Source organism: Mytilus trossulus, chromosome 1 (assembly GCF_036588685.1).
Source record: "Mytilus trossulus isolate FHL-02 chromosome 1, PNRI_Mtr1.1.1.hap1, whole genome shotgun sequence".
NCBI classification, from domain to species: Eukaryota; Metazoa; Mollusca; class Bivalvia; order Mytilida; family Mytilidae; genus Mytilus; species Mytilus trossulus.
Window position 1 is genome coordinate 72,618,777 of NC_086373.1, and position 26,197 is coordinate 72,644,973.

The following is a 26,197-nucleotide window of genomic DNA, read 5'->3' on the forward strand; positions in this document are numbered from 1 at the left end:
AGTTATAAAAGTTGTCAAAGGGCTCTATTATGATAAGACCAACCAGCATACAATTACAATTCGTTACTCTGCTGCAATATGTTTCATATACATAAATGTGCAGAATTTGACACAGTGTTTGTAACCGAAGAATTACATTTCGGTATTATATCAGTTTGTAATTTTGAAGGATGAACCAGGGAAGATCAATACCCACATAAATGCTTTGTTAAAACGTTCTTATAATGAATATATGTGGTACTGATTTAGGGACTGTTCAATATTTATCCGATGAATGGGCTGGCGGAAAATGGGGCAGGGTACACCCCTTTTTTTGGGGGAAGTACTTGGATGGGCGAGAACTTTTTTTTAATATATATAGTGGATGGATCAGAACTTATTTATAGGAAACACTTGCTATCAATTTTATCGATGTGTAGGAAATTTCTTTTGCAGGCACACAAAACATAAGGGAAATCCAGATAGCCATCTTTAAAAAAAATTATAACTTTTTCAAATCAACTTGGATTTCAATAAAAAAAAATCTATAGCTATTTCATTTATATATTGATCTTACAGAATGTCAGGTTGTTTGGTAGTTTGATGTATTGTTGTCATTCTTGTGGATTCAATAAATAGGTAAAGAAAAAAAGCTAAAATTTTCAATTTAGGCTAAATTCAGATAGACATCTTTAAAATTTGGTGTAACGTTTCCAAATCAACTTTTAATAAAACTCTTCGGACATTTTATTTATATATTGATCTTATAGAATAACAAGTTGTTTGATAGTTTGGTGTTTTGCTGCCAAATGTAGGGATTTGATTAGTAGGTGCAAAAAGCTGCATCAAAGTCAAAAACATGTCTGCCAAAATTGCTTAAAAAGACCATAATTTCTTTTTTTGAAAGTAGAATAGATAAAGGGACATTGATATTTGAACTATAAACATTCTCTGTTATTAAGACAATAGTTGGTAATTTAGCATATGCTTATATGTTAACTAGTCCAAGAGTTGTTGTCCCTTAAATTTTTTTTCCTTTTGTTTTAAATAGGAGATTTTGACAATTGTATATCAAATTGTATATTTAATTAATAACTTTATTTGATTGTTCACAATAGTTTGAATAAATCTCCATGCTCTATGGTCACAAAAGTGGAAAACACTATCCAATAGTACAAAGACGTAAAAAAAAAGAGATACATTAAATAAAACCGTTTCAAAATGACCTCAGATTTAAAATTTATATATATAAACTAAGTACATTTAATAGTATGGTTAATATTTCTTCATATATTTTATGGCTTGCATGAATATTATTGTTAGCACTTCTTAAACCTCTATGAAAGGCTGCCTGATATAGTATGCTATTATTCATGTCTTGAGTTGTAGTTGTAATATTGTATCTGAGGCTGCACATATAAAATCAAATATATACATGTATATTCATACTGGTTTTAAAAACAATGAAATGTATGTTTCTGATACACACAGATATGATAAATATATACATATAGAATTAACTAGCCCCTTTTGAATTTTCTATTTACTCCAAAGTCTATTCTTTGATTTCCAGATATAAACATTTCAAAATTTAAAATAGAAAAAGAACCGAAATCATTTTTGACTGTCGTTGAGTTTAAGAGGGGCAAGGACTTTTTTATAGATTTTTTTAGATGGGCAAGGACCTTTTTGCAGAATTTTAAAGGATGGGATTTAACCTTTTTAATAAAACAATATTAAGAATGGCCGACTCATCCATCTGGTAATTATTGAACGGTCTCTTAACTATTTATTCGGACATAACGACCGCGTGATCATTGTTTTGTATGTCTTTTGAAAAGAAAAAAAATTATTATGTGTCTCTCACTTTCAGCATGTGAAAAAAAGGAGTACATTAAGATCGTTAAGAATTTCATTCAAATCAACCAATGTTGTTTTTTACAAAAAAATATGCATACTACATCATCTGTTGTTCCTGTTGGTGGATAAGGTTACATTAGTGTTTAGAATAACAAACAAGTTTTTCTGATAAATGTATATTTTACATTATCTGTGGTTTCCTTTGAAGGTCAACTTAACAGTAGTATTTCAAGTAAAAGCTCTACATTGCCCTCAGGTGATAAAGTTGTTTTTGTGATGTTATGTATACCTGTGCGGTTCTATGGATAAACAGCCTTCCAATTATAACTTAAGACGTCGTCTTATCATTTATAAATTAAAGTATTAATACAAGGTATTCTATACTTTTCTTTTTTTCAAATAGGAAGGGTTCTGTTCTTTTTATAAAGTAGTGTTTACTATCAAAGGGTCAAACAACTACTTATGGTTGATTGCAAGTTCTAATTAAGCAGATTCGTCATATCAGTAGTCAGACACTGGAAGGATTTTTCGCATAATTTTTGTCGAGCGGTCAACTTTTGTCGCTTTTGTAACTTCTTAAAAGCTTTAGATTTTAAAAGGTGGAAGACCAGGGGTGGTGTTCTCGAAGGTATCCTAAGACTCGTCCTAAGTCATAGATAAGACCGATTTTAGGATTGACTTAGGATCGACTTAGGACACTCTTAAGTTGTGTCTCGAAGCTCTCTCAGACGAATCTTATGTTAGGACGTCCTAAACATTTCCTAAGTCGAAATTTTATATATTTAAAGTAATTTTGTGATAAAACATTTATTAATGACGAAATTATTTAACAAAATTGTTTACAAATTTTATAATAACATGTACAGAATTAAATGCATAAATACCAATGTAATTTTATCGAAAAGGATTGTTATTTTAACTTGAAAACAATTTGTTTTGAAATGAGAATTAAATTTGTAGTGTAATCGTATCGTGAAACACGAAGTTCAAAGTTTAAAATCATGCACAATTTCTTTATATACGAGTTAATAACCGATGGTGCGTTTCATTTTATGTTAATTTTTGCGTAAAATAATGAGCAAAAAGCGAATCCAAACATAATAACACTAGGATGAAGATAGGATGCTCTTAAGACACCTTATTGGGTGTCCTAAAGTTAGGACGAAAAATGAGATATATCATAAGTTAAGAGAGCTTCGAGAACACGACTTAGGACAAAGACTTGTCATAAGATAGACTTAGGACACGTCCTAATCCTAAGATAGCTTCAAGAACACCACCCCTGGATGCTTCATACTCTGTATATAGATGCCACAATTTTATAAAATTTCCGTCTGTCACATGTCCATTGTTCATAACCTCATTTTCATGTTTCAGTGACTACTTAAAAAAAAAGAGTTTAAAATGTTTGTTATGTTAATTTCTCTCTCATCACGAGTAATAGAATACTTGGTTTATCGTACCTTGCATGGTCCTAATGCCCGTCAGACAATTTCATTTGTCCCCGACCTCATTTTTTGGTTCAGTAAACAATATTGAGTTTTGGTGGTCAAGTACATATCTAAGATACTATAAAAAATAAAAAGTAAAATCACACAAATACTGAACTCAGAGGAAAATCAATTTGAAAAGTCCATAATCACATGGCAAAATCAAAAAACAAAACGCATCAAAAACTATAATCAATATATTTGGTGAATAGAAAGATTGTAAGGTGTGCATTTCCATATGGCCGGTGTCATCTGACCTTGACGTCATTTTCGTGATTGATCAGTGCATTTGGTTTTTGTGTATTGGTCTGTTTTCTTATTCTGTATGCATGAGGTCTACTATATATGATGTTTGGAATTATTGTAAATTGTACATCATGTACATGTCTAACCTGCAGTTGGCTTCTGACCTTTGCCTCATTTTCAAGTTCAGTTTTTGAGTTTTGATCATTTTTTCTAATAGTGTATTCAAATAAACTCACGATTAACATGTTTTCTAATAGTATATTCAAATAAACTCACGATTAACATGTTAAACCCCACCACATTATTTATTTATGTGCCTGTCCCAAGTCAGGAGCTTGTAATTTAGTGGTTGTCGTTTGTTTATGTGTTTCATATTTGTTTTTCGTTCATTTTTTATATATAAATAAGGCCGTTAATTTACTCGTTTGAATTGTTTTACATTGACACATCGAGGCCTTTTATAGCTGACTATGCGGTATGGGCTTTGCTCATTGTTGAAGGCCATACGGTGACCTACAGTTGTTAATGTCTGTGTCATTTTTTGTCTCTTCTGAACAGTTGTCTCATTGGCAATCATACCATATTTTTTTTTATATCATCATAGCTACCAGGATTAAATTTTGTATTTACGCAAGACGCGCGTTTCGTCTTCAAAAGACTTATCAGTGACGTTCGAATCCAAAACAGTTTAAAATGCCAAATAAAGTACGACATTGAAGAGCATTGAAAACCAAAATTACTAAAAGTTTAGCCAAATACAACTAAGGTAATCAAATTAATAAATATAACCATATCAATAAAAATTCATGTCAGCACAGAAGTACAGAACTACTGGGTTGTTGTTACCCTCGGACAATTTAAACTCCACAAGCAGTGTCATCGACCCAGTGGTTGTAAGTAAACTGATCATAGAAACCAGGATTAAATTGCATAATAGGTTAACTTTATGTGTAGTATAAACAATATTTGATAGTGTAAATGTTAGTCTGGTAGGTTTTGTTTGGCCTCAATCTCATTTTTAACGGTTTATTGCTCAATGTTAAATTTTCAAAGTAATAGCTAAACCACATTTGGGGTATGGAATGATTGTAAAGTGTATATGTCTTTCTGGCAGGGTTTATTTGAATTTAGCCTCATTTTCTTGTTTCATTGATCAATGATAAGATTTCATGGTTAAGTTGGGTTTTTAAATGTGCAAAAGCTCAACTTTGTTTCAAGCATATTTAGTGTAAGTAATGATTGTAAGGTGTATACACATATTTCAGTTTGGGTTCATCTGACCTCGACCTCATTTTATTGGATCATTTTGACTGTCCCTTTGGTATCTTTCTTCCCTCTTTTAAGTGAATTTGAAAGTTGTGGTAAAGCTTAATATTTATAGTTATCAATATTATATCAATGACCATCAATGGTTAGTAAAGGTGGCGTAAACCACATTATCAGTTTTTCAAAATGTTGAAAGTATCCAGGAAGATATTTATTGATATACTGTTCCCAGGTATATCTGATTGTTCTTTTTATTTTACGAAATAAGTTGCAATGGGGGAAAACACGTCGCATCACTTCATCACTAATAATTATTAATTCTTTTGTAACATTATCATTCATTTTTATATTGTCAGTATATAACTGGTATGTAATTGTGACTACATGGAACAAGTTAATATAAATTTATGCGCGATTAACGAAGGACGAAATCGGACAATTTAAACACATCTCAATTGTTTTTTACATACACAATGAACTACCTAAGACACGACATTTAGTCTCTTGTGGAGAGTTGTCTCATTGGCAATCTTACCACATCTTCTTTTTTATATGACACAATTGCGTTATTTCTTTATTATTTTGAAAGTCGCAGGAAATCCTAAAAAGTAAAATCACTGTAAAATTACCGAACTCAGAGAAAAATTCAAAACTGAAAGTGTCCCTTATCAAAAGCTTAAACATGAATGGATAACAACTGATAATGACTAAACCGATTTCATCAAGTATATTCCTTACACGAATATTTATCTGCGTTTTCTCTTCTTTCTTTTAATTGTTAGTTTCGTTGTTATTTTTGATATTTTGTGACTATATGATTTTAATATTTGAGTGAATTATAATCCCGCTGCAATTTTTTGCACCTATCCTAAGTTAGAAATCTGATGTTCAGTGGTTGTCGTCTGTTTATGTGGTTCATAAGTGTTTCTCGTTTTTCGTTTTTATATAGATTAGACCGTTGGTTTTCCCTTCTGAATAGTTTTAAACTAATAATTTTTTGGACACGTTATAGCTTACTGTTCGGTGTGAGACAAAGCTCCGTTTTAAAGGCCTTACCTTAACCTATAATGGTTTACTTTTATTAATTGTTACATGGTTGGAGATTTGTCTCATTGGCACTCATACCACATCTTCAAATATCTATATAAGGAATCGTGTATACTTTTTTGTGTCAAATCTTATCGTTTCTATGTTGTTTTACATTCCACAATTCAAGATGTTCCTATTGCACCAATGGCATATACCTCGGCGATTCAAGTTCGGTGATATGGTCTTACCAACACTATCGCTTGTCATTTTGCTTTTTTTGTTGTTAAGCCATTGTCCTCGTGTCATATTACTTATTTATGTAGCTAGTTCAATTATCTATCCTCTATCCGCAATATATCTGTTATGTTTGTGCTAATTCTTATTCCTTATAAATGATTTAAACGAATCATTTAACAAGAGTGCACACACTGAAATGTCTCGCCTTCTTTACTAATTATTGATGTTATGTTGATAGTCCTAAGTATAAAGCTTTATTACAACTGTCACATAAACTCAACATTAACCAAGATAACTAAACAAAGACCAATGAACCATGAAAATGGGGTCAAGGTCTGATGAACCATGCCAGGCTGACATGTACAGCTAACAATGCTTCCATAAAACAAATATAGTTGACCTTATACTCAGAGTTTAATAAAAATAGACCAAAACACAAAAACTTAACACTGAGCAATGAACTGTGAAAATGAGGTCAAGGTCAAATAAAACCTGCGCGACTAATATATAGATCATAAAATATTTTCATACACTTAATATAGTTCACCTATGGCATATAGTATTTGATAAAAAGACCAAAACTGAAAAAATTAACTTTGACCACTGAACCATGAAAATGAGGTCAAGGTCAGATAACATCTGTCCACTAGACATGTTCACCTTACAATAATTCCATACAACAAATATAGTAGACCTATTGCTTAAAATATGAGAAAAACAGACCAAAACACAAAAACTTAACTAAAACCACTGAACCATGAAAATGAGTTCAAGGACAGATGACACCTGCCAGTTGGACATGTACACCATCCAGTCCTTCCATACACCAAATATACTAGCCCTATTGCTTATAGTTTCTGAGATATGGACTTGACCACCAAAACTTAACCTTGTTCACTGAGCTATGAAATGAGGTCGAGGTCAAGTGAAAACTGTCTGACGGGCATTAAGACCTTGCAAGGTACGCACATACCAAATAGAGTTATCCTATTACTTATAATAAGAGAGAATTCAACATTACAAAAAATCTTAACTTTTTTTTCAAGTGGTCAGTGAACCATGAAAATGAGGTCAAGGACATTGGACATGTGACTGACGGAAACTTCGTAACATGAGGCATCTATATACAAAGTATAAAGCATCCAGGTCTTCCACCTTCTAAAATATAAAGTTTTTAAGAAATGAGCTAACACCGCCGCCGCCGCCGCCGCCGCCGCCGGATCACTATCCCTATGTCGAGCTTTCTGCAACAAAAGTTGCAGGCTCGACAAAAATGAAGTATCATGACAACAATAATAGCTATGCAAAGTCTCGAACTGATTCTTATTATCTACGACGTACCGAGTTTCAAAACTGCACTAACTCCATTAATCATTTTGCGTCATCACTTGGACATATAAAGATCCCAAATTTCATTATCAAAACAGGATTCATATCACGTTTACACATATGATAAAAAGTTTATGAGTTCTTAAAACATGTCTCTAACTGTTAATATTAATCATTTATTATTTAATATCTTAGCAAAGGTAGCTGAATCACAATGGGTTCTCTAAGAGAGTTTTGTAGATTCTGACCTCAAACAATAAAGTTGTAATTGCGATCCGGTATAAAGTGTTTAGGGGAAATCCACTACCGGATATATTTACAATATATATAGTCTGGAATAAATCTTTGTTTTTATATCTAAAAGAATCATCAAGGTAAGCGAAATGATGTTATCCTAAACATTCATAAATATTAAAGAAAAATGTTCAAATCAAGTGCAATTATCATGTAAAACTGACGCATAAATATATATTTCGTTTATTAATTTAATTTTTCATAACGGAAAGAAGAGTTGGTTAAATGATTTTGCCTATATGTGCTTATTGAAAAAAATCAAACTTCTAAACAGACTATTTTGAAAAAATATTGTGTTTACAATTTTGGCGAAAAACTTCAAGCAATATAAAGAAATCAGACAGAAATTAAAATCAAAGTTTGATGTGACTCTTAACAAATCGCGACGAGAATAACAATCAAGATTATCTTTGTTATTTCATGTTTTGTACAGGTTAGTGATTACAAGATGCATTGTTCGTTTCCAATCTTAATTGTCTTGGCACTTGTGGGGTATTCATATGGAGCTACTAAAACGAAGTGCCAAGTTGTACAAGCACTACGCAATCAGAATGTACCAGACAGTGATCTAAGAGACTGTGAGTATGATCAGCTGTTAATAGTCATTGCAGATCTTATCGCAATGCATCGGTTTTGAAAATTTTGCATCCATAATTTATTTTTGAAACACTAGCAAAAAGCTTCTGGTCGAGAGAGATTTTCATAATATCAAAAATATTTTCCTTATTCACTGCAATCTAATAAAATTGAGAATAGAAATGAGGAATATGTCAATGAGACTACAACCCGACCATAAAGAAAACACAACAGCAGAAGATCACCAACAAGTCTTTAATGTAGCGAAAAATTCCCGCACACGGAGGCGTCCTTCAGCTGGACCTTGTAACATTTGTTTGGAAACAGAATGAAAAAAACAAAAAATAACAAATTTAAGGGATAACTCAAAACGAAAAGTCCCTTATCAAATAAAATAAGCTCAAACACAGCAAATGCATAAAAAAAATCCTGCTATATGCATAACTTGGTATAGTTATTTACTTCTGTAGATTGTGGTGGATTAAACCTGGTTTTAAAGTTAGCTAAACCTCTCACTATGGGTATCACATAGAATTCGATTATATTGACGACAACGTATGAACGAAATAAAAAGAATAATAGGTTGAATTATCAAAATTAAGTGTGATTACATAGAATTTCAGAATTTTTGCTCCTTGAATAATTTTGCATTCAAAATTGCATACAAAATGCAGCATCTACAAATAAACCTTGACACATTTATTATGACTCAAACATGGAATTTGTATATTTCAGTTTGAACTATGCGTTAACCTGCAATAGAACAATTTATTTTCTTAATTAACATATGTAGGTCATGCTGTATACATTGTTTGTCTGTCCTTGTGTAAAACTGGCTTATCCAAATCACATTGTGTCCATGTAACAACGTCAGACTGTTCACCTCATATGTAGTTTTATACGTTTATACGTCTTTTTTTTAGAAGGATGGTAGTCTCTGTCGTGGACTATTATAATGTCAATTATTATAATCCCTGTGATATTTTCTTAATGTTTCATGTGACAACACTTCACAATTGTTTTAACAACACAAACAGTAAAGTTATCAATGTTAACTCTTTCAGGGCTGTGTTTGGTAAAACACGAAAGTAACTACATATATGATGCAGTAGGTACAAATTCTAATGGTTCGAAAGATTATGGTATTTTCCAGATGAACAGTAACTACTTTTGCGGAAGGCCAAACGGTACTAGTTCCTCAACGTGTTGGAGAGTTAATACATACGGATGTGCCGACTCTTGCAACTGTAAGTACAACAATACAATCTAGTTATATATACTTTATAACTTGTGTAAAATATATCTTGTAGAGTTAACATGTATTAAATATTGGTCGGAACCTTAAAGTCATATAAAACTTTAAATTAAAAAAATGCATGTTTTTTAGAAACAAAAATAGCTAGTCTTTATTATAACTAAATAGCTACTTTTTATTTTAAAATTTTTCTCTCAAGAAAGTTCTATAATTTGTCCAAATTAAGAAGACGTTTACTTTATTTTAATTGCGTGCGTCCAGAAAACAAATCGCCGACATAAATTCGTATGCACTTAAGTCAACGTGACATGTCTCGTAAAAATCTGGTGATCGTAATACGCAAGTGCGAATGAAAACCCAAACGTTATCATCGCTCTGACATCAAGATAAAATATATCGTACTGTACAGGTCATGCACGTGTTTACCTGAATATCCATGCTTCTTTGTTAATTGTTTATAAACGAGAGACAATCGTTTAATTTTGGTTTCAAGACACGACCACTTATTAGCTGCCATATTTTCACAACACTGACCGATTGAAATATTTTTTTCTTGTTGCAGCATTCAAGAACTCGGACATATCAAACGATGCAAATTGTGCAGTAAGGGTTAAAAATTGTGGAGGGTTTGGCAAATGGTAAGTTTTGGTTTATAGTGTAATAAGTAAAGAACATTTCCTCCAGGATGTTTATTAGTTCTAATTCCTTGCATGATTCCTATAATAAAAATCTCTTCAAGAAATCAGATATTTTGGATAATGAAAGTCATCTTTATTATTCTAAACCCCGAGCTAAACTAAAACAAATGATCCAATCTACAGCTGCCAGGCATTCTATTCGATTCATGTACACCACATACGCTTTCGATGTATACACACAAGACTGTTTCTGCTTTTCTGTTTCACCCTCGAAATTATAATATCAGTAATATTACATTCTTTTATAAATTAAATAATTTTTTTTGAATATCTGACATTTTCAAATAAAAGTGTTATTTTCAACAGATTTTCTTACAGTCTAAAGCACACATGAAGCTTGAAAATGCGCGTTCACATTCGTGGTATTTTCTCTTTAATATTTACATAAAAAATTGACTTAAACGGACTGATTTGTTTATTTAGTATTATGAACCGTATTGTTTTTGAAATATGACCTGCGTAAATAGTGGGTTTAACTGTTATTGCCAAAAATTGAGTGAACCGTGTCGTTTTAACAATATACGTCTGTAACGCGAACTAGCTTATTTCCTGAATTAATGCGTCTGCACGTAAAGTGAACATACATGTACTATGATTTTACTGGATGGCGATATATAGCTCGTTATATCAGAACCGTTACTGTTATTTAGAATATAGTCTCAAACGTGTGATACAATGTAATAGCCTAAGGGAATACGATATCATAAGGGGGCATTCCGCTATATATGAACTGTTAAGAACCATTGCTATTGATATTTTGTAATCAAGTGTACAAAGATAATATAATACCCTTTCATTTATTTATTTGTAATGTGATATGTTGACTATTGGAGTAAAATCTCAGTGATGCATACAATTTTAATCTTGACGTCTATTTTAGGTATGGTTGGAAAAACCACTGTTCTAATGTCCAGGGTTCAGAATACGACTACAGCTCATGCTAGTTCTTGCATTTCAAAATAAAATAAAATTCATATGAAGACTAAAAAATATAATGGTATTTTGCCAAATATTATTTTCACAAAGAATTATATAAAGTTTATATCTCCTGTATTTTTATCGCAAGGAACTGACATTTGCACTTGACATCACTGTCTCCTAATTGATATGTTTTAATAGTTCTTTGAACCAACTGAATGTGATGTACGATTTCGTATTGTTGACGGTCTTATCAACAGTTAATATTGTTTCTCTCGTGTATGCAAAACTGGCTAACGAAATATAAGATCACAAAAACTATCCAAAGTAAAATGCTCAACAATGATAACCAAGTTTGACCAAAATTTCTCATTATACTTATGAGAAAATCGGTCAAATTTACTTCTACTGATGCTGTTCTGTAAGGATAACAGGGCAAATACTAGACCTTTCTTTGTTTTGTGCAGTAAAAACAATGAAAATACGTCATACCGTATAGTTGGTTATCTAAGGCATCATGATATACCATGAAAAAGATGAAACAATTCAATTTAGAAAACTAACGTTCTTATTCATAAAAGATCATTTTACAAAAATAAATATGCCATGAAAACATAGGCTACGCTAATCAAAATCCATAAACTTACTACAGACACGATCAAAGCGCACGAATTGTGATATATAAACACCATAAGACGGTGTAAAAGGATCATCATAATCTAAAAACAACCTTGAAAATGTACAAAAATGTCTTTCGTTCCTCAAAAACTTTGTTTGAGCATATTGTTTTTGTGCTAGTAGACCAACATGTTAATGTTAAGTCCGTATAGTCTACAATAAAATTAATTGTGTATACACCGAACGATGGTTAGTACTGACAAATCGAAATTATAAAAATGAAATGTTACAAAAATAACGTTTTCATAAATAAAAAGGAGTTATCCATTCGTTTGATGTATTTCAGCTTTTGATTTTGCCCTTTGATTAGAGACTTTCCTTTTTGAATTTTCCTCGAAGTTTTCTATTGTTGTGATTTTACTTTCGTCGCTCTGTGTCAATATCGGAGAAAAGATCAAGATGTCAAGTAAATCTTTTGGTTTTGATAGTTTTTTTTTAATCTCAAATTCATTCGATGTACGAGATGCATTGGATGAAAGTACTTTATAAAAGAGGGGCGAAAAATAACAGAGGAACAGTCAATCTCATAAATCGAAAATAAAATGACAACGCAATGGCTAAAAATGAAAAAGACAAACAGATAAACAGTCACATAATAGTACACTAGAAACAACATAAAAAACTAAAGACTAAATAAGTATATCTAAATAAGGTAAGTAAATTAACAAATATGACGAACTCAATGGAAAATTCAAAACAAAAGTCCTTTATCAAATAGCACAATCAAAAGCTCAAAAACATCTAATGAATTGGAAACAACTCTCATCTTTCCGACTTGGTGAAAGTACTAAGCAAGATGGACTCTTGTTTTAGAGAAGGCTCTATATACGGGGCGCCGAATGGGACTCTTGTGGTTTTGTACAAAATTCAATTCTGTCATAACAAAATCATTTTTGTCTTACAAAACTATGTGCTACTGCTACAGACTTGTTTTGTGAGAACTTCATTTTTGTAGACAAAATTCATATTTGTCATGGCTGATATGGAAATTAAATCACAAAAGTCAATTGTGTACGGTAAGATTCAATTTTGTAAGACAAAATTGACTTTTGTGAAACAAAATTAACTTTTGTGAGACAAAATTGACTTTTGTGAGACAAAATTGACTTTTGTGAGACAAAATTCAATTTTGTCATTTTTGTTGAGACAAAATTCAATTTTGTCATTTTTGTTGAGACAAAATTCAATTTTGTCATTTTTGTTGAGACAAAATTCAATTTTGTCAATTTTGTTGAGACAAAATTCAATTTTGTTAATTTTGTTGAGACAAAATTCAATTTTGTCAATTTTGTTGAGACAAAAGTCAATTTTGTCAATTTTGTTGAGACAAAAGTCAATTTTGTGTAACAAAAGTAATTTTTGTGTAACAAAAGTCAATTTTGTGTAACAAAAGTCGATTTTGTATGCAAATTAGTTCACAGAAACCAAACTAAACTAATTTAAATACAAAATTGACTTTTGTCGCTCAATTTTCAAATTAGGTAACAAAAGTCAAGTCTGTGTAACAAAAATGCATTTTGTCATGACAAAAGTGACTTTTGTCCGCTGATAGATAATTTTGTATGACAAAATTTCAAATTTGTAGTATGATACAAATTTTGTTAAACTGAACTCTTTTTTGTTGAACAAAAGTCACTTTTGTCCGTACAAAATTGAATTTTGAGTACAAAACCACAAGAGTCCCATTCGGCGCCCCGTACTATATGCATTATATTTCATATGAGTAAAAACAAATGTCAGCAACCAGGGTGCGCACATAATGTAAAATCGACTGTCTGTTGAAATATCATTTTACCACCTCAAACATATATTGCCGATCAAAATGTCCGATTTATTTGTTGATTATGTCTCTATTCTCGATGCTCACAAAGCCACATTCATTTCTAATTTACTCTAAAACTATATGTCAAATGATATGCAGTTAACTTGCGTACACAACAACATCGCAAAAATTTTAAATGATTTTAAAGCGCTAATATACCCGCATGATGTTTTGCTTCATTAATTGATAACAGAAAGCTAGTTACACCATTTTTTCCCCTCATCAGTATTTCAAAATTCAATCAATATATCCTATAGGATAATGGAACAAAATTAAAAACAAATCATCTAAGATACCAGATTTACCATTCGTTAAAACGTTAGATATTAGACTCAGTGGGGCTGAATCAAACTCATTTTAAGATCAAAATAAATATTTACACCAAAATTGTTAAAACCACATATTCTTAAAAAATCCAACCACATATAACTTAATACTTCATATGAGTACAAAACAAATGTCAGCGAGAATGGTGAACAATAAATTCATAAAGAAATATCATAAATCGACTATATGTTCCAATACCATATGACCAATCTCGAACATGCATTGTCGGTCAAGATGTCAGGTGTATTTGTTGAATATCTCAGTCGATGTCAAATAGTTCCTTTCTATGTATGTTGGTGTTTGTTTTTGTTGCACTTCATTGTTCCTATTATTCTTTATTTTTCCTCTTATGGTTGATGTATTTCCCTCAGTTTTAGTTTGTGTAACCCGGATTTGTTTTCACTCGATCGATTTATAATTTTAGAACACCGATCTACTGTTGCCTTCATTTATAATGAAATGTTTATTTTATATCCGTACAATAAAAAAAATATATATGAGCTTATTTTCATTCATAAAACAGTGGCCATAATTGATATAAATTGACTGTTTAAAATGAATTTTTAAATATTGTTTTTTTTTTTTAATTAATAGTACGGCCTGATGACTTTGTAATGTATCTGAGATTTGCCATTTGACATTAAATTAAAAGTTCTAACACAAAAAAAACTTAACTGTTTGGAGAAATATTTGAAAAAAAACTTTTTTTAGAGGCTGAATTTCGTAATAGAAAAAATTCTCGCATTCAATTTAGTATCAGTTAAACTTTTTACACCCTCTGTCCATTCCAACAACATTTGTCAGTACCTAGAACTTATGTTCGTTCTGAATATACATTGTACGTGAACTGACGCTTTAAATATGTTTACAATGAACGTTAATTCAGAAAAAAAAAGGTTTTGTGTGCAACAATATTAAACTGTAATTTTCTATTTTCAAAATTTGGATTTTTGATTTTGCATATTTCCTTTTGCTGTCTACTTTTAGATTTAGTGTGATATGGTACAACGTGAACTAATCACACTGCTAGTAGAGAATTCAGTGAATCAAAAATGCAAAGTTCAGAGGGAGTCGCATGAACACCGTCGTAAATCAAAAAGCGAAACTGACGTTCGATTAGACAAGCAGATGATGTTTGCACAGAAACCAAAAGATTTAAGGCTTTACATGGTCAAGCGAACTGTTTACCAATTATTTGTGGTGGAAGAGATTTCAAATGAGTTGTTACTGCACTAACAAAATTTTAATGTTAAAGTCCTAGATTTCAAGAATGAACACTTATTATTGTATAATTTCGGCATACAGTGAACATGTATCAATCTAAAATGTCAAGGTAAAAAATCTATAAATGGCTTATATCCGTATAACTATCCACGCGATCAGTCGCGTACAATATGTTTAACGGGAATGTGTTTCCTCGTGACTTCCTTGTTTTCCCGTTGTCTTCCCACATTCTCAGATATTGGACAAGTAACTACGTTTATAAAATGATGTTATATAAAAGACATATATATTTGACCTATAATGGTGTATTTTTATAAATTATGACTTTGATAGAGAGTTGTCTCATTGGCACTCATACCACATCTTCTTATATCTATATATGATTTCAGAATAAAAGTGTCCATACAATAAATATAACATAAAGGGCGGCTTGTCTACTTGTTGCATAACTAAGGTTCCATATCTGCAAGCCAAAATATCAGCGTCTGCACATTTTTAATCCTAAGCGGCAGACTGACCGAACAAGAATAAATTACATTGCCGGTGGTCTCGGGAAAAAGAGTTACGAAACTATAAATAATACTAACACACACCTATTTCCCAAATAAATAGAAATAAATACAAGGCAATAGTAGTATATCGTTGTTCGAAAGTCATAAATCGATTAAGAAATAACAAATCTGGGTTACAAACTAAAACTGAGGGAAAAGCATCAAATATAAATGGAAAACAACGAAACAACAGAAACACTTAAGTGCAACAAAAAACCAACTGATTTTGTGACTAGCCAAACTTTCTCTTTTTATGGCAAAGTAAAATATAACACTAAAATTACAAAACAACAACAGGACTAAAATACAAATAAATGGAAGAACATACAGGACAGAGAAATGCACAAATAACAATACAATAGAACAATACGACATGCTTATAGTTATTGAAGGTATCAGGCTTATAATAAATACGCCAGTCACGTGTTGTGTCTACATAACACTCATCAGTGACGCTCATGTCAAACTAGTAAAAAAAACTTAATAAAGATGAAGAGCATTGATGACCCAAAATTCAAAAAAGTTGAGCAAAGTACGGTTTCGGTTATTTGCCTGGGATAAGAAAATCCTTCGTATTTAGAATAATACATACTTTTTCAAACAGTAAATTTATAAAAATGACCATATAATTGATATACATACTATTTACAGAATAAAAACGGACACGTGAACCAACCTATGTCAGCACATAAACAGTACAGCCGAACCACACATTGTATGTCACCCTACTACATAGACGACCAAATGCGACTCACAGATAAAAAGTAAAATCACAATAATACTGAAACCCGCGAAATATTTAAAACGGAAAGTCCTTAATCAAACGGCAAAATCAAATGATAAAACACATCAAACGAATGGACAACAAGCGTCACAACCCTGACATGGTGTAGGTATTTTCAAATGTAGAAATTGGTAAATTTCTTTAAAAAAAAAATAAAAAAATAATATATAATTAAAGATTAGTAATAATGATACTCGATGTATTTAACAATAATGAAAATAATAATACTATTAATATAAAATTGTGTTAGTAATTATATAATTAGTTGTAATATCTAGCTACGTCGGGTTTTCTTCTAAATCAAACTGTAAACCAAATACATCGTGTAAGTTTAGTTGCTCCAAACTAAAATCTTGTAAATGAACTTGGCGGTAAACAAGTAAACACATCGTTAAATATGCACACACAATTTATGTGTTCTTGAAGCATGTCTCGATTTGAAATGACAAACAAAGCTTTAAAAGTTTCTCGCGATCATTCTATTGGTTTTAACTTTATTTGCTTGTTTATTGTTATTTCTATTTGAATGAATCAACAGGATGTAGATGTTTATCAAAATTTAAAAAAAAAGTAGCAAATGTGACTAAGCAACATTGAGTCATATCAGAGAGAAATGCAAAACAAATAGTGAAAAGTTTTGATTTATTATTAATGGTCATCACACTGGATGCATTTACAGAAAATAAATAATGACAGTTTTAATTTTTTTTTTCAAAATTAATATAAATAGAACATGAAGTGTTTTGCGTATATTTGTTTTAGTACCTCTCTCTGTCGATCTATTTAAACCTTTTCCCTTGACCTCAAACAATCAAGTTGTAACTACAATGCTGTGTACGTGGTTGGAGCTCGGTATTTTTTTTTATTTTTTTTTTATGGAAATCTACTGCCGGATATAATTTTAGTATATATAGTCAGGAAGAAATCTTTGCTTTTATACTTAAAGAATCTTAAAGGTAAGCTAAATGTTTTCATTTTCAGATTATTTTTTTCTATAAAAACTCGTTTGAGATAAATTTTCTAACTAAAGAGTGTCATTTATTTCAGATGTGCAACTATCATGGCTTAATATCATAAGGACAAATATACATATTGACTGCTTCTATCATGGCTTAATATTTAAAACAAAATTTACAAATTGACTGCATTCATCGTGTTAAATTAATGCATACAAATACATTTCGTTTACCAATTTTATGTTCTTAGGAAACAAGATTCGGTTATATGACGCTGCCTTAATGCAACTTAAAAAAGATTGAAAGTATCATCATATAATTGTTTTTTTTCTTAGTACCATTTTGACAAAATAAATAAAAAAGCAACATTTTGTTTTTGAAAGTTTTTTTGTAGCAACGAATAAAAATCTAGGGTTAATTTACTACAATTTTTTTTAATACCCCTTTTTGTAGTCTGAGGTCAGTGAATTCAAGATGCATTGTTCGTTTCCAATCTTACTTGTCTTGGCACTGGTTGGGTATTCCTATGGAGCTACCAAAACGAAGTGCCAAGTTGTACAAGCACTACGCAATCAGAATGTACCAGACAGTGATCTTAGAGACTGTGAGTATGATGAGCTGTTAACAGTCATTGCAGATCTTATTTCAATTCATCGGTTTTGAAAATTTTGCAACCATAAATTATGTTTGGAAACACAACGATTTTCACAATATTAAAAATATGTTTCCTTATTCATTGCAATTTCACGAATTTTTGAAATAAGAAGTAAAGTAACAAAAAAAAATTCAATGGATAATTCAAAACAGAATCCTTATCAAATAGCAAAATCAAAAGCTCAAACACATCAAATGCATTGAAAAACAACTGCTATACTCCTAACTTGGTATAGTAATTTACTTATGTAGATAATGGGGGATTTAACCTAGTCGGTTATAGGTTGATAATATATATCGATATTGTAATGCATTGAGATTATAAAAAAATTATGACAATTTGGAATAATTTTGTGATTAACCTATCTCATAAAAAAAGAACCAATACAGTTTCTTCCTGTCTGAGAACGATTTTCAGAACACGAAATGATATATTTCTTATTTACTGCAATTTGTTCTAAGTTTCTGATTTTGATATATAGGCCGCAACAGAATTTAAGAATATTTGCTCTTGGAAGGATTTAGAATGAAAAAGTGAAGACAAAATGCTATAAAAAAAAAATCTACGCTAAATCATGACTAAGAGTGTATCTTTCCAAAATTTATAATAATATATGCAATCATTGGCACTCACACCACATCTTCCTATATCAATCTAAATAATCTAAACAATATATTTTCAGTTTGAGCCACTAGTTTCTAGAAGACAATTAAAACATATTTAAACATTCAATTTGTCTGTCAGTGTGTTATTTGACTGGTTCAACCCAAATTACATTGTGTGTATTACCGAGTAGATATAAGAAGATGTTGTATGATGTGATGACTCTCTATCCAAGTCACAGTTTATAAAAGTAAACTATTATAGGTCAAAATACGGTCTTCCACATGGAGCCTTTGCTTACGCCAAACAGCAAGCATATTTTTGGGCTAATTTATTTTTCGATGATTTTTGTATGTCTGTTTTATTCGAAGGATAAGGATATTAATACCTGTTGCAGTCTACTGTACTGACAAAATTTTTTTATAATTTCGTTCAGGGCTGTGTTTAGTAAAACACGAAAGTAACTACAGATACGACGTAGTAGGTACAAATTCTAATGGTTCGAAAGATTATGGTATATTCCAGATGAACAGTAACTACTTTTGCGGAAGGCCAAGTGGCACTAGCTCCTCCACGTGTTGGAGAGTTAATACCTACGGCTGTGCCGACTCTTGCACCTGTAAGTACACCTTGATTTCTGCAATATATATAATCTATGGAAACTATCCAATTATTATTGTTATTCCCATCAGAAATTCATGAAGAAAAAAATAATGTGCGGCCTTAATCATATTTTGTGTGAAAACATATCTAGTAGAATTGATATCGAATTTAGGAACTTTAATAACCATATCAGTTTGTTGTAATTACCAAAGCGTTTTTGTAGATTGATAGTTGATTACACCTTCTATTTATAGATATCTCTTAAATATTCAATTTGGTATGTACAGGGGGGGGTGGGGGTTCACAGATGAAAACAAACATTTTAGGATGCATGTAAAGTATTTATTCATTCATTAATTTGTTCATGTGTTATAACTTGACGTGGTCTTGAATATGACTGTATGTCATTAAAATATATGACTTGCTTGTATCTATGTATCGTTTTAAAACTCGAAACATGTTTTTTGGTTTTCTCGTTGCAGCATTCACTAACTCGGACATATCAAACGATGCAAATTGTGCTGTTAGAGTTAAAAATTGTGGGGGATTTGGCAAATGGTAAGTTTGTATATAATTTACTTTGGAGTGGATATAAAACTGTGTACATAACTTTACATATAGTGATCCTGATATGAAAAATATATACGACCTGTTCGTGAAATTGGATCTATTCAATATCTAAAATTACATGCATCACGATTTATATTTGTATTCGTATTTTGTCTTTATTCGTTATTATAACGTACTAGTTTTCAATTTCATTTTAATCAAACATATTCAACTTGTATTTGTTATCAAAAGAAACAAGAAAGCGTAATGAAATGTGCTATGGAAAAGCATTTTTAACAAACAAAGGGCGTTCCAATCATGTCGTAGATGTAAGGAACGCACAGATATACTTGTGTTTTAGTTACCATAAGTTCATAACCAATACAATACTTTCCATTGATATGTTTGTTATGTTACATGTTTGTCTATTGATTTGAATGCTGTATAAATTTCTAATTTTGGAGGTCTGTTTTTTTCAGGTATGGTTGGAGATATCACTGTTCCAATGTTCAAGGTCCAGAATACGATTACAGCACATGTTAAATAGTTTTGACGTTTCACAATAAATCTCATTCAAAAGATGACAAAAAGAAATTATTCTTTTATAGAATAGTTGTTTAGCAGACTTATATAAAAACTGTATCTTCCGCATGTTCATCACATGAAAGTGATTTTGTTCATGCACTAACATTTCTCCCTTCCCAATTTATATTTTATAAATTTTCTTTGAAACAATAAAATTTGTGATACAATTTCTTATTGCTAATCGTTTGCCCAATCATAATAAAGGTATCTTTTCTAATTATTTTTCTTGTGTGAGCACCAAATAACGAAATACATAGATAGTCAAAAATATCCAACGTAAAGTGCATATGCTAAATAATAACTAAAATTTCCCCTCAAAACCTGATTAAACTTTTAGAGTGTCAATCATAGTTACTGCTATTGATCCTATTCTGTAAAAAATAAAACTAAAACTAAATAGAAAGAGTAAAATCGTTAAAGAATGTCTAGATTTTCCTTTATAAACTTCTGTCGAATATAAGGAATTTATCTCCATCGTGCAAAGCTTTGGTGATACCTGTTCCTGCTTTGGTTTTCTTTTTTTTTCTTTTTGGATTATAGCTCTTCATCTCTCAAATACGCTTTGGATTATCATATATTTTGGTTTTCGAGCATCACTGAAGATATATTTACTGTCGCAATGCAGAAAAATAGGTATTCGACCCAACCATTTGACAACTGTTATGAAAAAAATGATTTAACAAAAAAAAACTACACATAGAAAATTTAAACAAATCGCTCCATTGCATAATTTCTATCATGTCACTTAATTTTCACTTGCTCCAAATGATTTTATGTTGATTTGTAATTAAGCGAACGTTCGGTAAACTTTGGCAATGAAGCACGAAAGTTTATTAGTAGGCAAACCTTTCACTAAATGAAATAGGTTTTGTCAATTATCCGTGATAAATGCAAAAAATAAACGGTTCAATCATCTTCTGAACGTTATGATTTCAAGAAACTGGTTAGGTGTAAGTTAAAATTTGTCCCTCTGTGTAAATACCGAGAAAAGAGAGAGAGGTTAAGTTAAACAGACCTTTCTTTCGGTAAGATCCTTAATTTTAAGTTCATAAAGATATATGAGAAGCAAGTACTTAGTAATACTAAACTTGTGTTATTGAACGACAGGACATTCGAGCTCAGTATATCTGAAAGTCAAATCAAAGACCTTTGTATCTTTTCATTAATATGGTCATATTTATAAATTAACTGTTTACTTTCACCTTAGAATTTTTGAAATACTATGTTTTTTTTACCTTAGTAATAGATTACCTTAGCTGTATTTGGCAAACACTTTTAGGAAGTTTGTTCCTCAATGCTTTTCAATTTCGTACTTTATTTGGCCTTTTTAACTTTTTTGGATTATAGCCTCACTGATGAGTCTTTTGTAGACGAAACACGCGTCTTGTGTAAATACAAAATTTAATTCTGGTATCTATGGTGAGTTTATTTGCAATACGTTTTGGTTTGTCGTTGAAAAGGCCTTGTCTGAAATCTATTTCGTATGAGTACAAAAGGCAACGGTCGGCGAATATGTTGCACAATAATTGCCTATTGACAAACCGACTGTCTGTTGGAAAAATAAATTGACCCATCTCGAAAATATGTTGTCAATCATAACGTCCTAAATATCTATGATATCATCTTCGGCGACTTTGTTGTTAAAATCAGCTAAGTTCTTCATGTCACTTAAAAGAATGAACTTTATTGTATAGATCTACGCTTCTCAGTTTGTATATAAATAACGACATCAGTATTATACCGCTTTTCAAAAGTCATAAATCGGTCGAGATAAAAAAAATCCGGTTTACAAACTTAAACCGAGGGACAAACATCAACTACAAAAGAAAAACAACAAAACAACAGAATCACTAAAGTACAACAAAACCTAACGACAATGCTACATACGTAGAAACGAGCTATTAAATAACAAATACCCTATTCCTGACTAGGTACAGAAAAGTTTAAGAAAAAAATGGTATCGGAGTTAAACCTGCTTTTGTGGCTAGCCAAACCTCGCGCTCTATGGCAGTGTTAAATGTACCCCTAAAATGACAACATTACATGACATATATTTATTCATAAAATAACTTTCTTTTATGAGCTTTATAGAAAAGAACGGAGGACAATTCATTTGTTTATATTACTGCAAAGTTGTAAAGATCTTAATTGAATTTTTTAACGAATCCTTTTGAAAAGACATCTGATTGGCATCACTCTCGTTGAATAAACCTCATCACAATATTTCTACTGTAATAGGATCTTGGTTGACCAATACCATATGCTTGTGTCTGAACTCTCGGGCGACACGTTTTCGTGGTCGCATATCGTTTACAAAAATTCATATAGATGATAGAGCAGATTGTTACTCGAGCTAAGACATGGTTGACATTGTTTATTCGGGTTACAATCTGATGTATCACCCTCTCCGCTAAGTGTCTTTTTTAGTTTTTTTATTCAAATTGAAATGATACTTTTGCAAAATATGTTAAACAGCTTTTAATAAATTTGAATTGTCGATTACATGTGTGGCTTAAGTTCAGCGATAATAACTTGTGTCTTCTCGATTTTGTGTGCTGTCTGACAAAGATAAAAAAAAAAAAAAAAAGTCCAATATTAATATTTTGTTTTTATAAATAAAATTTTGTAAAGTATTATCACTGAAATTCTCAAAAGAGTATTGCAATGAATGTCTATGCCATATTTATGACTTCATGATGGCTATTATTTTAATAATTAAAAATATGGCCCGGGAATTACCATATGTTATGAATATCGCTCAACTAAACTAAAGTGGTCGAGACGGAGCATAATTATGAACAAATGCAGTCTTACATATTTGTTCATTCAAAGATTTTCGAATTTCGTAAACATCGTCAGCTCTAAACTGATGGAAATATTGCATGGTTAATGTAAACATAAAATAACAAAATACCGAACTCCAAAGAGAATCCAAAACGGAAAGTCACATCTTTAAATCAAAAGCTAAAACACATCACACGAATGGAAAACAAATTTATTGTTATATTTCTATAACTTGGTAAATGCAGAATATAGTGGATTAATTCTGGTTTTATAGCTAGGTAGACCAGCTCTCACTTTAAAGACAGTCGCGAAAAAAATCAAGAATATTTGTTGGGCTCAAATCTATGGTGGGTGGCAGAACTATGGCAAATTCATAATTTACTCGGTAAATATGACGTCACAACGGTCCTACTATAAGGCGCTCGGTAGCGCCCGAGAGCGCCAGGGTAAAAAGCGCACAGGGAAGAAAATAAAGCGCCAGGGAGAAGAAAATAATAACATTTTATAACAATAAATGTTTTCCTGAATAAAAAAAAAATCATTGCTTGTTTTGTCTAAAGTGTGTTGATAGTGTTGTTGCACTTTTACATTTTAGATTTCAAAATTGTATACAAATTTGTAAGCCGTAAATTTATATAAAACAAGAGGAAACAGAAGAATCATGAACAATATTCTTCTCGATCAAAACGTGTATTTCGTTATTATAAAAAAATCTGTGTCCGAGGTATGATATTCGCAACTGCATGTTGATTACTCTTGAAAGTTTTGTATTTTATCAAACACACTTGAATTGACATTGGAAGATCGTTGAAGGGTTTCAACATGTCTGTCACTAAGAAATGTTTAACCCCACTGCTAAAGCAAATATGATATTCCATGTGAGAGCCGTGGTGTAGTGGTTAGTGCATCGGACTACCAACACAAAGGTTCCTGGTTCGATTCCCGTTCGGGTTGAAAATTTCAGGAACTCAATTTTCGGCTCTCCCTTGACACCATTTTGCGACTATTGTCTTGAGGAAACGATGATAGTCCGTCGGAAGGGGACGATAAATGGGTGACCCGTGTTAAGAGAGAGCTATATCTCTTTCACGTTAAAGACACCCTTGTAGATTTCGAAAAAGAGTAGGCTAATGCCGCTACAAGGCAGCACTCGCTCCCGCAAAGTGGAAAGGGATTAATATAAGTTGCAAAACTTGTTTCCCAATCCAATATAAATAAATATGTTTAAACTAACTGAAGTAAGATATGTTCTCCGGTTAAAATATATGCATGTATTATCTTATATAATCTTATAGACGATAAAACCTTAAAAGACCAGGACAAATACAGATATACATATGTTCAGAATGAGAAAAACACGATTTGAATTTGTTTGATATCACTAGTATTTGGCTCCTTGACAAATTACGTGGTATGGTACCTTGCATAAAGGATGTTAATAATAAAATAAAATCAATATTAAAAAAAAACAATAGTTTTGGCCTTGTTTTTGTAGGAATACCTGTTCAAGGTATGAAAAAAAGATGATGTGACGTGTACTTTAATTGGCATCTATCGGGCTATTTAAAACATGATTTTCCTATCTTATCGAATGAAAAAAAAATCCAGGCAAATTGGCCCTACCTCTTTGAAATCATAATTTGGTCAGATATGTTCTGACTGGTCCTTTATTTGCAGAAAGTGTTTCACAACTTGTAAGATAGAAATGCGGCATAGATTATGAAACCAGATACATATAATACGTATTATATGTCTCTGATGAAACCAAGAAAATGCCTTAGATTATGAAACTACAAAACTCGCCATTGATTAGGAAACTAAAAAATGCCCTAGGATTAACGTTAGGATTCTAAAAAAATATGCCATGGATTTGGACTACAGTAACATGATGTAATATTTACCATAGCCTATGATTCTGCCATAGACCTGGAGCCCACCATAGATTAGAGTCCTACATATTGACTAGATACAACATTGTGTATAATCTTATCTATAATACTAAAATTACGAGGTCCAATTTATCAGCCGGCATCACGTTAAAACGATGAATCAAATAATTCAACTTTATTTACAACTAATAAAGTACAATGGTGTAGATTAAAAATTACACAACTCCGGACTCTTTTGTTTTCCAGATAATTAATATTGCCAATAATTAACAAGTTCCGGGTCGAATCCGATACCGATACCAATTTAGTATATTCACCTGTTACTTTAACCTTATATGTACGTTCCGCATCTGACAGGCGCACCACCAAATGGTGTATTTGATTTTGCTTTAAACACGGGTCATAATCACAGGGTCGACACAACTAAATTCAATCATTGTCAAATTATTCCTATTGTAGTTTTTTAATTAGTAAGACTTTCTAAGATAACAATACGAATACTAAAAATTTGGACTTAACTTGAAATAAGGCGTATAGGTACAGTTTTCAATTTGTTAGCGGGCATGACGTAAAACAGCGAATCAAAGAATTGAACTTTATTAGACAATGCTGTTGATTAAAAATACTGGTATCAGGTCCGTTCGCGCCCAATATACTTTCGCACCCTACACGTTCGCACCTCGCACGTTGAATAATTGGAAAATCATGATTGTTGTTTTTAATTGCTTTCGTGAAGATACTGAATGTATTTATAGCTTGGTATGAGTAAAAGATTGAAGATTTTAAATAAAAAACACAAAAGATAATTGTTTTTTACAGCTTGGTCCCTTTGATCTGAAACAATGAAACAATAAAATATATATGTCTCTGATAAAATATTAAAATATAGCAATACACTGTTATAACCAAAACATGATCAAACATGATAAAATTTATTCAACACACAAAAAAAAAACAACGTCAGAATCTCACTTCATTTTGAAACAAGTCAATAAAACAAAGTTATACAT

The 26,197-nt window shown here is 31.3% G+C and overlaps 2 protein-coding genes across 2 annotated transcripts; both read left to right on the forward strand.

Annotated features, from left to right (window-relative positions):
- The first annotated feature begins 7,621 nt into the window (after window positions 1-7,621).
- LOC134684241 (lysozyme-like) lies at window positions 7,622-11,312 on the forward strand. The gene is made up of 5 exons (XM_063543506.1): window positions 7,622-7,810; window positions 8,164-8,308; window positions 9,371-9,553; window positions 10,124-10,199; window positions 11,140-11,312. Exons 2-5 carry the CDS (start codon window positions 8,179-8,181, stop codon window positions 11,201-11,203), a joined length of 453 nt encoding a protein of 150 aa, XP_063399576.1. The 5' UTR covers window positions 7,622-7,810; window positions 8,164-8,178; the 3' UTR covers window positions 11,204-11,312.
- A 6,077-nt stretch (window positions 11,313-17,389) lies between these two features.
- Window positions 17,390-20,681, forward strand: LOC134684230 (lysozyme-like). The gene is made up of 5 exons (XM_063543498.1): window positions 17,390-17,519; window positions 17,973-18,123; window positions 19,214-19,396; window positions 19,863-19,938; window positions 20,409-20,681. The coding sequence occupies exons 2-5, from the start codon at window positions 17,994-17,996 to the stop codon at window positions 20,470-20,472; spliced, it is 453 nt and encodes a 150-aa protein (XP_063399568.1). The 5' UTR covers window positions 17,390-17,519; window positions 17,973-17,993; the 3' UTR covers window positions 20,473-20,681.
- The last annotated feature ends 5,516 nt before the right edge of the window (window positions 20,682-26,197 follow it).

What these genes read in the sequence shown, in the direction of transcription:
- LOC134684241 (XM_063543506.1), top strand. Translation starts at nt 8,179, where the DNA reads ATGCATTGTTCGTTTCCAATCTTAATTGTCTTGGCACTTGTGGGGTAT. An exon ending in AGACAGTGATCTAAGAGACT is followed by an intron (nt 8,309 to 9,370) that starts GTGAGTATGATC and finishes TAACTCTTTCAG; the next exon opens with GGCTGTGTTTGGTAAAACAC. An exon ending in ATGTGCCGACTCTTGCAACT is followed by an intron (nt 9,554 to 10,123) that starts GTAAGTACAACA and finishes TTCTTGTTGCAG; the next exon opens with CATTCAAGAACTCGGACATA.
- LOC134684230 (XM_063543498.1), top strand. Translation starts at nt 17,994, where the DNA reads ATGCATTGTTCGTTTCCAATCTTACTTGTCTTGGCACTGGTTGGGTAT. An exon ending in AGACAGTGATCTTAGAGACT is followed by an intron (nt 18,124 to 19,213) that starts GTGAGTATGATG and finishes AATTTCGTTCAG; the next exon opens with GGCTGTGTTTAGTAAAACAC. An exon ending in TGTGGGGGATTTGGCAAATG is followed by an intron (nt 19,939 to 20,408) that starts GTAAGTTTGTAT and finishes TGTTTTTTTCAG; the next exon opens with GTATGGTTGGAGATATCACT.